Source organism: Myotis nattereri (genome assembly GCF_964212035.1).
Source record: "Myotis nattereri genome assembly, chromosome: 4".
In the NCBI taxonomy this organism is placed as follows: domain Eukaryota; kingdom Metazoa; phylum Chordata; class Mammalia; order Chiroptera; family Vespertilionidae; genus Myotis; species Myotis nattereri.
The window spans coordinates 73,318,176-73,333,707 of NC_138079.1; the positions used below are offsets into that span (position 1 = coordinate 73,318,176).

Genomic DNA, 15,532 nt, shown 5'->3' on the forward strand with positions numbered 1-15,532 from the left:
CCACCTTCCAAGTAGCATAAGTGATAGGAGATAGAACGTCCAGCCCTCCTTTTAATCTGCATCTGCTTAGATGCTTGTAGGTAGAGCTTGGGATCTCCCAGATCACCAAGCAGCCCATTTAGGGTAAAGTTAGCTAAACATTCTGGATGTACTCAGGTATCATTTCTTGTGTTTTGATTTTTCTGGCCAGTTTGAATGAATGTCATGCTGTCATTTTAAATTGTTATTTTACCCCCTTTCTCCTCTGGCTTCCCATTTAGTACTCGGTCACATCCCTCAAGACCATCCCAGAACTGTGCCGAAGATGTGACTCACAGAACGAAGACAGATCAGGTAGGTTTCACCTCTCACCTCTCCTCCTTATCCTGGCTCTCAAAGTGTGGGAGCTGCTCCCCGCCCATTGTTTGCTCTGGCTTTCTGTTTTCATTTTTTTATGGCTTCTCCACCCTAGATGCTAGGTCCTCCTCCAAACGCTGACAGGACAGGGAGGCCCTGATGAGGACACGGCTGTATACAAATAAGTGTAGGCGATCGTCTCGACAGCCCAAACCACAGTGTTCGCAGCAATTTACTGAAAACCCAACAACCATTGGTGACAAAACATAATGATGCAGGCGCCAATGAAAAAATGTTGGATGCATTTGCTACCCATATGGCAAGGCAGCCTGGGGGATGGTGCTTGGCCAAAGTCTGAAACCCTATCAGGGATGCGACATGATAGAATCTGCAATAAGGCATACTGTAACAGTTAAGATTAAAGCAAAGCTTTGGAGTTTAATAGTGCAAACTAAACAGAGAATTATGGCAGATAGATGAAAACCAGCTGCTTAACCTTTTCTCCTAGCATAGCCCACCACCCCCGACCAAAAAGTACATTCAGGTTTGTTTTCCCCTCTGTAAATCAAATTAAACTTCCTCCTTTTCTCTCTGTGATGGGCAAAAATGAAAATAAGAAAGGATATCGATGGGAATGATACCATAGCATCAAATTAGGAAATGATGTTTATTATTTTTCCAAGTAATTACTCTAAGGCATCACCATTAACCTTGTCAAAGCCGACTTCCTTGGATAGTAACTAGAGTCCTGAGAACCATGGGTGATGGAAGGCTTAAGATAATCCTTGAATGATGTGTATTACACTTAAAAATAAATAGATGGTCCTTACCTATGCAGCTACTAGATTTCCAAGACTCTCTCACTGAAAGGTCTTATACAAAGCTAATTTGCTTTTCTCCTGGCCTGTTTGTTTTCTTTTGACATTTTGCTTAGATGAGACAGGGAAAATAATTAGTCTTTCTAGGTTTGTTTATCTCTGTGTTTGTGTGAGTGTGTGTGTGTGTGAGTGAAAGTAATGCTTCAATCTTTGGGTCAGAAACATCATAGAAGATAGTTTTAAAGTTCAAATAAAACTTTTCATTTACCTTCAACTTTTAAAAAATATTTTTTTATTTCAAACATACTCAAGTTTCTATCCGGCTTAACAGAGGCTTTGGCCACAAGGCTTATCTGGGTGTGTCTCCTTAAAAGGCATCACTGGGGTCCTGGATGGTGTTGCTAACTGGTTAGAGCATTGTCTCACAGTCTGGTCAAGAGCACATCTCGCAGTTGCAGGTTCAATTCCCAGTCCTAGTCTGGGCAGGCACTGGAGGCAACCAGTCGATGTGTCTCTCTCATAGCAATATTTTTTCTCTCTCTCTCTCTGTCTGTCTCCCTCCCCAAACCCCCACTCACTTCCACTCTCTAAAGATCAATGGAAAACATATCCTCCAGTGAGTATTTTTTTAAAAAAGGCATCACTGGGTTCTGAGTTGAACTTCTTTGACCACAGTGGACAGGCCGCCAGCCTCTGAGTCAAAATACCTGGTTCAAGTTAGCATTCAGTCTTTTATCAGCTATCCGACCCTGAGCCTATGACTAATTGATCTATAAAATAAAAAAGAGACTTGTTCTGCCAATGTTACCAGACTATTATTGGGATCAAAATTGTGTAATATATCTGAAGGTACTTTGTAGATACAATATTTTCTTTTTTCATTAATTGGGGTTGGGGAGTAAGGGAGAAAAAAAAGAATAGCAAACACTTCAGTATTGCTTCATGTGTGTGCTTAGGTATGGTTGTAAGTACTTGACTAACATTAGCTCAGTTACGCATAAAATCCCTGTGAGCTAAGCACTAAATTGTTTGTATTATATAGATGGCCAAACTTAGACACAGAACAGAGAAGTTAAATATCTTGCCTTGGAGTCATACAGCATTGGAGTTACAAACCCCAGAATACTGACTCTGCCTCTAGAGTCTGTTTAGTACCTCTCAAATAGTGGGACTTAGTGGCATTCATTTAATTTTAGGATATTATCCTTTTAAAACTTTAAATATCAGCATTCCCCGTTCATCGATTAAGTGGTGAATTTCTTTTCTCTGTTAAATCTCTGCTCTTGCTTACCAAGTTAAGTAAAGCTTTTAAAAATAATTTTTCCTGGTACTTGTTAATTCCATTTCTCTAGGTCATGTGACTTCTAACCACTTCCACAATAGGTGATGTTAGACATTTCTTCTCTGGTCGAGAAGGAGGCTAGGTTCAAGTTCAGTAGCTTTCAAACTTCACCCAGAGTGAAGACCCAGTGCTCAAGATAATCAGAAATAATCAGATCTGATTATCTGGAAATAGATAGGGGAAAAAACTCTCATGTAATCACATGTACAATCCAATTTGATAGCCATTTTGCAGCTGGTGAACCACTTTCTAATAGAGAATGGGCCTAGAAAAAAAAACAGGTGAAAATACCCGCCTCGCCATAGCATTGTGTAGAATGGTCTGGGCTCGTTTGAAAGAAATCTCAACATAGCAAAGTTTTCACAGCGTGTGTCAGAAAGAAGTGAGGCATTCTCCATGAGTTCCATGGGCATACCCACCTCCTGCAGCCCTCCAGCTTTCTGTCAGACACTGCTCTGGGGTGCTTGCAAATTTCCTTCTTTATGGTGGTTTTCCCGACAGATGGCAACAGAAAGCACATTGGCTTCTGAGAAGAGCCCACATCTTTCTTCTGGCTGGGGCACCCTCTGCGGAAACTTTTCCCTAAACCTCCTGGCACTTAGAATTCACTCCACCTGATAAAGACATCTCTCTTTTCCTTTCTAACGTTTGTTAAGCACTTTCTTCTTTGTGTAGGTTGTCAAATGTTAATGTCCAGCCCTGTATTAACAGGTTCTGACCAGATGGTCTTGGATCCATTTGTTCTTTTATTTATTCTTCAGCAAATAGTGGTTGAGTGTTCTCTATCCTGGGCACTGAGGACACAATAACAACAAGATGGAGACAAGACCTCACACTCTAGCAGGAGCTTACATTCGAAGGCAAGGATGTCAAACTCAAAGGCTAACACGGGCCAAATAAACGAGGCCTGCAGCCTGTGGGCTGCGAGTTCGACATGCTTATTCCAAGGGGTGACAGACAAAAGGCAAGCAAATGAGGAACTAAGCCAGATCATTTCAGAGAGTGATAGGAGGTGACTTAAACCATGTGATAGAGTAATTGTGGGAGTCGGGGAGAAGGGGAGGGGGTGCGGGTCAGGCAGTGTTAGAAGGGCCCAGCCACATCAAAACCAGTGAAGAACACTGAAGGCAGAGGAATGAGCGAGTGCAGAGTCCCTGAGCCAGAAAAGAGCTTCCCATGTGCGAGGGAGAGAAAGAAAACCTATGTGGCTGTAGCATGGTGCTCAGAGTGAGGACAAGGTCAGGGTCGGTCTCTACAGGGCCCCGTCCATCACACATGTGGAGTTCAGATTTATGCCAGGTACTGGAAGAGAGCCGCTAGCAGGGGTACAATTTTTCTAAAACCCTATTACCTGGAAAGAGACCTCAGCACATAGAATCATAACTCGCAAGGGAAGAAGGGACCCTAAAAATCATCTAGTCTGAGAGAGAGAGAGCGAGTGAGATTGCCAATAATAAAGCAAATGGGTAAAATGTTGACAATTGATGAATGTAGATAAAGGGTATACTGTGTTCTTTGTACTATTATTCAACTCTTCTATAAATGTATTTACAGTGAAAATTTTAATTATTTACAAATACGTTTTATAAAAGGCAGAACAACATTCATGTAGTCCTAAGTCCATCAGATCTTCGAAGGTGATCCTTACTGTCCCTCCCGGGGGGTCATCCAGCCTGTACTTCATCACCTTGGTGACACGGAGCTCACAGCCTCATGAGGCTGCCCACCCATAAAGGTTCATTTTTTAAAAATTATAGCTAATAATTCATTGGAGTGACATTGGTTGATAAAATTATATAGGTTTCAAGTGTACAGTTGTATAATACATCATCTGTATAGTTCATTGTGTGTTTACCACCCAAAGGTAAAGAGAGTCAACTATATGGCGACAGAAGGTTAATATTTTAGTTCAGCCAAAATCAGTGTCTCTCAAATTTTCATCCCTTAATCCCGGTTCTTCCTTTGGAATGATAGATAAGGACACTCCTCCTGGGCAAAGGTGCCACTAAGTGGAGATGGCAGTCGTTCTCAGCCTTGTCTTCTTCAGGTTAAAATTTCCCTCCGTGGTTTTAAGTGTATCCTGCTCATTCTTCTTGCACTTTCATGGATGACTGTGGTTTATCAGCATCCTTCCTAACAGTGCGGCACCAGAACTGAACCCATGGTATCTCCTTGCATGGTCTGATCAGAACCAGTCAGCCCCACAGATCAGCCCACGGTGGGATTTGAGAAAGGCAGATGCCAGAGTGTTGTCAGAGTGTTACAGTGTCTCTGTAACTTTAACTAGCTCACTGATGCCCAACGGGTCTGCCCTGGAAGTGCCCCTCCTCTGGCCAAAGGCTTTGATTCCTATAGAAATCTATATTCTCCCTTGGCATTAATATTTTAAATTGTTCTTCATCAACTACACGGCACTAGGACTGGGTTTCAAATTGTGTGAGAAATGAAGTTTTGAAAAGAAGTGTGAAGGTAGTGGAAATACCACAAGATGATGGAAGGGAGGTAAAGAAAGAGGAGTTAGATGCGTGAGAACAAATTCTGCCTCTTCTTGGAGCTGCTCAGGTGCTATTGACAGTTCCCAGTTGTTTCTTAGGGCTGTAATGTTGCAGGCATGTTGCCAGGTCCTCAGTAAATAGCTTATTTGTCCTCAAAACAGTTCTCTGAGGGAAGACCATTATTATGCCCATTTTATTGGTGTGGAAACTGAGGCTCACAGAGGGTAGCTAATTTGGCCATAGTTCTAGAGCCTAGCAAGTGCATTTAAAACCATGTCTACTGAGCCACTGTGAAGTTGAGGCAACTGAAGAGTAATTCTAGCCCAAGGAACCTTGTATGGCTAGTGTTATGGGACAAGAGTTAGCAGTGAGGAAGTTGCATGTGAAAAAAATTGCACCTCTAAAAGAAAGTTTTTTGTGAAATGTTCGCATATATTCTCTGCTTAATCCCTGCTACTCACGTAGGAGAAGAGGACAACACGAAACAGTGGGTGTTAACTCTGTTGTACGTTTTTGCCAAATGAGGACTAAAAAGGCTCATGTTGACATACAGTATTCAAATCAAACGTATTCAATTACATTGACTTTGAAAGAAATTAGACATTCAAATGCACATGTTTTTCAATTCATTAACTGTCTGTGATTTTTCAAAATGTGTGTCTGCTGAGCTCATTGTATCATTTTCTTATGAAAGAAGGAAGATAAATATTAATTTAGCTTTGCATCTGAGTACTTAGATGAGCTAGGGTTACAGAATCCGGTTGTGGAACAGTAATAAATGGCTTTGGGATGTGTTTGAGAAAAGATACTTTACTTGGACGACAATGAGTAAGGGGCACAATACTTTTTAAACTTAGTATCTGGTAAAAGTCATTTTGGATGTGTGTTTAACAGCATTACAAATTTGCTGTATTTTTAGTCCCTGTGCATGTACATTTTATGACAAATTCTGGACTTTAGAAAACATAGAGTGTTCTAAAATGCCCAAGGCTTTCAGCCAACACCAAAGATAATAAGTTGCCATGAAATTTATCCTTTCAATGCTGCTGTGACGTAGCTGATGTTTCTAAGCATGTAAACCTCCTGTTTTCCATTTTATTAAGCTTCAATACTGAAAGCATGAAATGGAAGGTTGGCGTGACAGTTTAAATTGAAAATCCTGCTGATTGGTCCATTTCACATGATGTAATATAAAATAGACTCCAAAGAATAAGGAAACACAGTTTCTAACATCTCAATCAAGAAAACTAACACTCCAACCTAATGCAGTAAAGAATCTAACATTTATGACATAACTCTCAGTTTATTTAACCCCAGTAAAAATTTACATACAGTAAAACATCTCCATGAGAACGTTAGTCAAATAACGCAATTCTCTTTATTTTTCTTGAACAAAATTATTATACTTTATCTGTTTGAAAAATTATTAATAACGTGATGTTGGTTTAAGATCAATTTTCTCTCATAGACTAAGTAAAATCTCTTTGGGGTAATTTTGTTCATTATAGTATCTCCAGTGCCAGGCACTGGTGCTAAATACATATATATTGGGGTACGGCTGGATGAATGACTGCATGAAGAGGTGAAAGGAAGCCTTGCTTCTTTGCGTTTTGTATTAGAATTGAGGAAAGGGACATACCTTCTCTTCATTTGGCTTTACACCTTGATCCTTCAGTTATCTCCCCTTTTAGCTACACCATCAATGTATTTCTCTGTATGGGTCATTACCATCATACAAACAACACTCTCTGATTATCTCCAGTCTTAAAACACCAAGCAAACAGTACCCCTTTTAGTGGCTTCCACCTGATTCTTTGCTGCTTCCCCTCTCCCCTGATTTACAGCCAATCTGCTTTAAAAAGATAAGGGAGCCTCCATCTCTAGTCTTCCACCTCCCACTCACCCTAAGTATCTACAGCAAGCATATCAAACTCAAAGGCTAACACAGGCCAAATAAACAAGGTTTAAATTTATGTGGGCCGCAAAAAAACAAAAGCTTCAATTTTCATAGAAATGTGGGTTTATTTCGATAGAGACATGCTGACTACAAAGGGCTGAAATAAATGAGTAATCATTAACATAAAATAATAGAACATTTTAATAAAAATTAATATTTTTTCTGGAACGTTAACTTACCAGACACTGAATAACTGCACAAATTAATAAGTGTAACGCAAATAAACCCATTTTTCTTGTTCTCCAAAAGTGAAATATTTCCTGTTGTGCACACCAAACACGTCAGTCCAAGACGAATGACGTGGCAGTCGGCTGCTAAAATATTCGCTGCTAGTATTAGTGGAGAGAAATGGTGCGCCTGCGTGTAAGGCACGTAAGGGAAATGAATGCAACACAATTACAGTAGTCAGTGAATGTTGTAAGTTCATTATTAATAATTATGTAGAACAGGATATTATAAAAATTAAGTTACAAAATTTTTATTAAAACGTTTCTTACAAACCATTATATTGGCTGGGCTGCAAAAATATTCATTGTGATGCGGCCCGCAGGCCACGAGTTTGACATGCTTGATCTACAGAATGACTTGCACCTCCCTAGCAATCGTCACAACTTCCAGGTTTTCAAACCCATTGACACTGATAGTCTCATCTTTCTTGGCCTCTTCATATTATTTGAGACTTGGTTATGCCTTTATGGAAACATTCTCCTCTCTTGGTTTTGGGATACTATCTCTCTCCTCATTTTTCTCCCAATACTCTTAACATTTTCTTAGCCTCCTTTGCAGCTCCTTCTCCTTCTCTACTCGACCTTCAAATATCTAAGTGGGACTCCAGTATTCAACAGGACTCTGTCTCCCCTCAATTTCCAAGTCTCTTTGGGCTGATATTTCATCTATTCTCACAACTTCATATGTCACCTACGTGCTGCTGCTACTGGCTCCGCACGCTACGTCTCCTATTTAATGGCCACGCAGTGTCTACATGACGTGCCTTATGGGATTCTGAAGAGAAAGCCTTGCATCTCCTTTCTGTACACGTTCCGCCTCTTCTTCCCCCTCGGTAAAGGTACTCAGTTTACTGAAATATCAACTCAGTGGCTGTAGCCAGAACTCTCCCTCCAAATCACCTTCCATCTATGTACCAGGTCCTGAGTTGTCTTTGCTTAAAGTGACTCCCCCTCTGTCCAGTTCTCTTCATCTCAACAGCCACCAGTTCATCCAGGTCCCCTTTCTGTTTCATCTGAGTTAACGGTCATGAACTAGTCTCACTTCTTTGTTCACCACCAGTCCTTGCACCCCTATTTCCCACAGAGTAGATAGAAGGGCATATTTTATCATGTAAAGCAGATCATTTTGCTTCTCTGTGAAATCCCCCCCAGGGATACTGCATTTCAGTTAAAATATAAACCAAACTCTTTGTTGTGGTCAATAAAACACCCAAATGAGCTGGCCCCTGACAACCTCCTTGACTGCATTCTGCCTGGCTCACCCTGCTCTAGCTATAAGAACTTCGGAAAAAAAAAACAGCCAGATTCTCTCTTGCTTTAGCCTTTTGAAATGTGCTTCCTTTCACCCAGATTTTTGCAGAATTATCTTTCCCCTCGTATTTTCCCCCAGATTCTCACATAATCAGCTTCTCAGTCCCTTGGTTTTAGCTTAAATGTCGCCTCCATAATGACACATCTTAGCCATTCTCTAATCCAGTACACTGCTTGTCTCTCTCAGAGCACTTTGCATTTTCTCATTCCTTATCCCTCTGTATACATGCTTTGCTAGTTGGTTCTGCCTTTAGGCAGGGACTTCGTCTGTTTCATTCACTTCTGCATCCCTAAAGCCATGTACAGGGAAAGCATTCAATAAATGTTTGTTGAATGAATAAACCCCCTAAGAGTATTTTAGCATTCTGCCAATTACTTGAACACCTCTAAACAAGCTTTATAACATTTTTGTATCTCTAGCTTACATTAGATAGAGATTGCCACCTCTACCCAATTGAAGGAATTGGCAGCTGAGAGAACAGATTCTCAGTGGTAAGGGGACTCTAAATTTAGGCTGATACCCTAAAGATAAAATGCAGGGAAATTCTTCTACTCATTTGTTTCTAAGAAAAATTGTTTTTAAAAACCGTTTTTTCTAATTTTACTCCCACACAGAAGCTTCATAGTCAGTGGTTGCCAAAATCTAGGCAGAGGGCACAGTTTGGGGTTTAGGTAAAAATGAATCCGAAATGAGTACTACCGGGTTTTGCCACTGGTTTCTGGAATCTACTTGCCTACGTCTGACCCAGAGAAAATGTAAATTGCACGTTTAGGAAATAATTTTCCTTAAGGCGGTCCTTAATGAAGCTGCAGTGTTATGGAGAGAAGTTGGAGTCAGGGAACCTCAGTCCTGGTTGAGAAGTAAGCGTGCTCTGTAATTTTCCACATAACACTTAAAATTCCCTGGGTCCTCATTAATTGTCAAATAAGAATACATGAAAACTGCTCATCCATTCTCCAGAGTTCTTTTAAAAACTTAGATGGCTTTATAGAAATATATTGTATTAGCAATTCTAAAGTGTTAAATGGAGGAAATTTTAGAATTCCAATTAAGAAATGCCATTTTGAGGGAGTATTAAACTACACATCGTCTTTTTCCACTGGTTATGCCGGTGCCTGAGGAATACACACTGAACTGCACCAGGAGCTGGAGGCAGAGTGGCTCCTGGGACTAGCCTCTGTCTGCTCTTGGCTTCTCTCAGCTGCACCTGCCCTGCTCTCTCTGGAGCCTTGTAACTGAGAACTCTGGCCCAGGCAGGAGCTCCGTACGCCTGCCAAGAGGAAGAGAGGCTGCAGGCCAGTGCTGGTTCTTCCTCCCATTTCTCCTCCCCCTTAACCTGCATCCATCTCAAAATGGGACCAGCGTCACAGACTGACCTCTTTGTTTCTCATATAATTCATTTAACTTTTAGCCCTCCCCCCCCAAAAAAAATAAACACAGTAGGAGAACCATGAAGATGTACCCCTTTTCTTTCTCTTCTTGAGTTCTACAACTATATTTCTAATGTGGATATATAACTCTATATTTAGAAGCAAAAGAACCAGCCATCAGTTGGGGATGGGGAGTAGAAGGGAGAGGGAGGGATTCTCCAAACTCCCTCTGCCCCTCCATTTCCTCCCCCCCCCCCCCACACACACACACACACACTCCTCTCCATCTGCCTCTTGCTCTCTGACAAAGGAGCTGTAACTTGCTGTTCTTTGTCTTTAACTTTAGATCAACACTGTAAAACATCGCCACCTTCAGTTAGAACTGGTAAGTGTGTTTCTGCACTTTCCACAAACCAACTGAGCTTGCTAACACTTTGCAGAAAACACACTGAGCAAGTTCTCCCATTTCTGCACTTCTCTGCTTGATGTCTCTAGATGTGTATCTCCAATTCAACACAAAGAGGGAATGGAGAGGGGAGGGAGGAGAGGGGAGGAGAGGGGAGGAGAGGGGAAGGAAAGGGAGAGGAGGGGAGAGTAAAAGGGAGGGAAGGGGAGGGGAGGGGAGGGAAGAGGAGAAAAGGAAGGAAGGAAGAAGGAAGGAAGGAAGGAAGGAAGGAAGGAAGGAAGGAAGGAAGGAAGGAAGGAAGGAAGGAAGACAAACCTGGAATGAATATTACTTAATCCACTTACGAGGTTTTGCTAATGTCAAAGTGAAAGTCAGCATATTTTTTAGATGACAGAATAACTCTGAAACCATCTTTGTTATTCTATGTGAACTGTACTTTTGAAGTCCAAAGGTTTAAAGTTGTCTAAATATTGAGTCTGATTTCATGATAGAACATGTTGTTTTGGTGAAGAAGTATTATTTCTACCCAGGGTAGTAGGAGCTTGAGTATGTCTATGAATATTCACAGCCCAAAGAAATGGGTGCAGGTGGGGTGCAAAGTTAAATGAGCAGGTCTCGACAATTCTGGGCAGAACTGGGAAAAGTGATATGTGAATCCTATACTTGCAGCAGCTGCTTGGTATCAGTAGCCACTAAAAGTCAGGAAATTTAGAACCAAACCATGAATCTTTTCCAATAGTATTTTAATGTCTTATTATGAATAAACCATTGATTGGTATTTTTGTAAACACAGTATTACAGTCCTCTGTACTTCCTCTGCAGCCTCGCAGTACTCTGAGTAATGGTCTGTGGCATCAGGGAAAGGGATGAGCAAGCAACACCCTGGGAACGTTCCAGACACACATTCATCATGCCCAACATCATGGCCTGAACACAATTCTCCTAAGCTAAGGCAACCCTTTCTTGGATCAGGTTACATCTAGGACGATACAGAAGAGCATTCAGCGAACAGTTCTCACTCAGACTCCATATCCCTCCTCCTATTGTCGTGAGATGGTATAAGTCAACCATCACCACTTCTAGAGCCTGTGGTGTTTGCAATAAGTGGGATCACTGGAGATTCCTGTTTTTGTTGGGTTAAGGAAACTCATGACATTAGCATTGGCACTCCTCACCTTTCAGAACATCCCTCCCTTGGGTGTATAAATGGAAGAAGTGGGATGCTGGAGAACTCAAAAGGTATGTTCTTGAAAGTGCCTGGGATGGCAGTAGTTATAGATGTGAAGTGTACTGTTATGTACATTTAAGGCAATTGCAGTTAAAAGTGACCATTTTGTTTCGTGGAATATAGAATTCATGAAATCTTAAACAATAAACAGTAGGGAAACACCATTTTATCCTAAAGGCATACCCCCTTTCTTTCTCTTCTTGATATCCAAAGTTCAGATTTCCTAATCTGAAATTACAATTCCATATTTAGAAGTAAAGTAAACGGGGCTTTGGGGAGCCAGCATTGACGTTCAGTCTTGAAAATTGGAACCACCATTGCAATAGCAAACTGTACATTATCTTCCTAAGAAAATACTAATTTATCAGTCCCAAGAGCCAAAGAATTGTTCTGTGTCAGCAATCAGGTTAGCCTCATAATTATAAATTTGTAAGGATCTGTTGAAAGACATGGAATTATAGTGTTTCATAGTGAATCACTCAGAGTAAAGAGCCCTGTTATTTGTAGACATTCCATACAGTCACAGAAATTTAGAGGTGGCTCAGGTCTTAGCAATCATGTAGTCTAACCCCTTTATTTTACAGATGAAGAAATCGAGACTTAGAACTTGTAGGAAATATATGGAAATGTTTCCATATGCAATGCATCTTCTAACTGTCTGGACATCTTCAATAGCTTACTAACACTCTCTTTGAAAGTCAACACAGAGAGTATGTCCAGAATGTGGCAGGAGTGCCTCATCGTGAGCAGACTCCTATTTATTTACTATACTTTGCATCTTTAGTCTGGCATATTCCCTTCTCCTTCCTCCCTCCCTGCCTTGCCTCTTCCTTTCTTCCATTTCCCCCTTCTCTTCTTCCCTTTATTCATTTATTCATCAAACGATTTAGCCACTGATTCCCAATATCTGTGAGATTTTGTGCTAGCGAGAGGGCTGGTTATAAACACAAGGAGATTTACAAGACATCTTGCCCTTGAGGAAGTCTCAAGAGAGAAGGTGAGACAGATACATGAGTGAATAGTTGCAGCAGGACTTCAGAAATGCCCAACTCTGTGTATGGCCAAATATAATCAGGGCACTGAAAAGCAAGGAGCCACAATTCCTTGGGAAAGTTAGTGATGTGGGAATGATGGATGCTGAGATGAGAAGATAAATTAGAAAATATGTAAAAGAACTGCTACATACCATGCTAAAGAATTAGGTACTATCCTGGAAACCTGGGATTCCCAAACCCCAGTAATTCAACTATTATTTCCACAATATGTGATATAGCCTGCATCTCCCTCTGTTATTTTTGCTTTACTTGCATATTACTTGTACTATTGTTTATTTAACATATTTTTCTAAAGTAACTTACTTTTAATCACTAATTTTTAAAAGAAGCTTTGTCAGTGTTGTAAATAGAAAACCAATGTGACTTGCAATAATTTTAAAATGAATGTGATGGAAATAAAATATGGCTGCTAACTCTTTACCTATGAAAATTTCTGAACCTATGGCCTGTTGTCTCATTATTCCAAAGGGAGATTATACATTTTGGAGAGGAGTAAAATTCATTGTAGACCCCTTAAATTAGGAGGAAGAAAGAGAGTTGAAAGGTGTATAGCTTCCTCAGTCTTTCAGGGGATATGGCATGGACATGCATACCACATAAGGAGGAAATCCTGTTTTAGACAGTCCAGGGCAACCTGAGGTTTGTGAGCTAAGAAGTAACAAAATCAGACTTGGCTGAAGGAGTTGACTTAGGATTGGAAAGGAAGACCCAAAAAAGAGCTAGAACTTTGCGGAGGCTGGGCGAGGGTCCCAGTGTGGCCCCAGTGTAATAGGATGAAGAAAGAGGATTTGAGAAGGATTTAGGATCAGGCCACAGCAGGTTGGTTCCTGAGGGACGAGGGGCAGTGATCAAGGAAAGAGAAGGGTGAGCCAGGAGGTTGAAGTTCGATTCCTGATCAGGGCATATGGCCCAGTTGTGGGCTCAACCCCCAGTAGGTGGGGCATGCAGGAGGCAGCTGATGGATGATTCTCTCTCTTGTCACTGATGTTTCTATCTCTCTCTCTCTCTCCCTCTCCCCCCTCCTCTCTCTGAAATCAATAGAAACATATTATTACAAATATATATATAGAGAGAAGGGTGGGCCATGCCTTAGTGATGGATTGCTTGTGAGACTGTGAAAGCAGACACGACTGGAGAGGGATAAGACCCCTAAACCAGAACGTGCTGCCTGCGACAAATGCTAGCCATTCCTAGACTCACAGTAAATGCTTGTTGAATAAATGGATGGTCAGCAGGCAATTGGGAATATCTTGCTGGTGATCAGAGACATCCTAAATGCCGGCTAGATTGGAAGAGATCGTTGAGGCCTATAAGTCAGCCTCACATACACTTCCACTTACCTACTGACCATTTTAGAAAATATGTGACCTAATCAGCCAACAGATTTAAGGTGTATTGGACATGTTTACTTTGGTAAGATGTTAAAAAATGAATCCATTCAACCAAAAGTCATTAGGAACCTACTTATGTAAGGAATAGAGAGATTACTTACTCACAGGCCCTGTTCTCACAGAGCTTGTAAAGATCTAATAAGATAACATAAAATTTTCAGGCATTTAAAGTTTGTTAACATGTGCAGTATTTATGCATGATCCTCAGAAAACAAATTTAGCCTCAAAATCTTCCTAGTAACCATAGTTAGTCTGAACTTTGTTTCCATGTATTATAAGAAATTTATTATGGTGTTGGGATAGAACTACAGTAGTTAATAGCCCCTTTTCTTGTGTTGTGCTTAAAATACCCTTTTTCCCAGCTTAGGAGAAATAAACTCATTGAATTTTATCTTTTGCACACATGTAAAATTGTCCTTCTCAGATGAGGATGTGATATAGTAATTTAGAGCATTCTCGTGAAGACCTGTTAAATAATCCATTTCTCATGACTGGGATTTCTTCCCAGTAGTCGAGACACAGACTAGAAAGCATAGATTTCACTTTTGGCCTAAAAAAAGAGTCATCCGTTTGAGTAAGGGGAAGGACAACAAGCCTAATGTTGACACCGTTCTTCAGTTTCTAGACCCTTGTGTGGAGAGAAGTGTTTTCATAAGACTCAGACAGAATTCATTTCCATAGAGCGTTCTTAATGGCTCCTGTCAGAACAAAACAGCTGGGGAACATATGGTATCCATTTCCCTGTATCACTTGGAAAAAATTTCACATGTAAATAAAGCCAACATAAAAGAGTAGCCCTTTGAACCCACGACCTTATGCAATACATAAATATATTGGTACAATGCACTCGTTGTACTGGCCTACCAAGTTATATGCCTTTAAAAATTCTTTATTACATCCTGAGATGCACATTTTCAAGAAGTTCCAAAGAAATTAAGGTAATTGGCAAAAATATTAGCGAACAGCATTATCTAACAAGTATGTATCTCAGAAATGTGAATACATATATATGTGTGTATACATATATATATATATATATACATATATATATATATATATATATCACTATATTTAAAGCACTTCAGAAAATTAATGGATAAAATTAAAGGCATATTTACACATTATAAACTCTATGTCCATTATCTCTCTGTCCTTTTAAATAAGTAAGTAACCATGTGTTCTTGAAAGGAAGAGAGAAAAGAAAGGCTTGGCAAAAATTTTGGGCAGACTTTAGTTTTTTCATAGCTTTACATTTTTAGGTAGAAAAGTACATAGAAAGGATAGAAAAACTTTTAAATTTATAATGGTCCAACTGGAATTAGTCTTTGCCTTTTGCATATTTACATTTCATGCATAACTTCAGAAAATCCAGCTCTTACTGGTAATTAGTGCTCCTCCAAGTTTATTAGCAGAAGTTCTTTCCCTTGTGAAATTAAGCTGTAAATCCCTGGGAAGGATGCACTTTGGGCATTTAAAAAGGAGGCTTAATGTGTTGTGCAAAGTGAGATTCAAATCCAAATACTGGCGTTTGTTAATTGTCAGCTCTGTGTCAAGTCCTGTGTACAGCTAAGAGCCAGAGCCAACGAAAGGGAAGA

General features: G+C 40.3%; 1 protein-coding gene across 2 annotated transcripts in view; it reads left to right on the plus strand.

Moving 5' to 3' along the window:
- The window catches only part of SNCAIP (synuclein alpha interacting protein), a 141,448-nt gene that overhangs the window by 88,049 nt on the left and 37,867 nt on the right, over window positions 1–15,532 (plus strand). For both annotated transcript variants that reach the window (XM_081088890.1, XM_081088891.1), the window contains exon 3: window positions 261–333. In XM_081088890.1, the coding sequence (XP_080945016.1) occupies window positions 261–333 (73 nt within the window). The remainder of the gene's footprint in view (window positions 1–260; window positions 334–15,532) is intronic.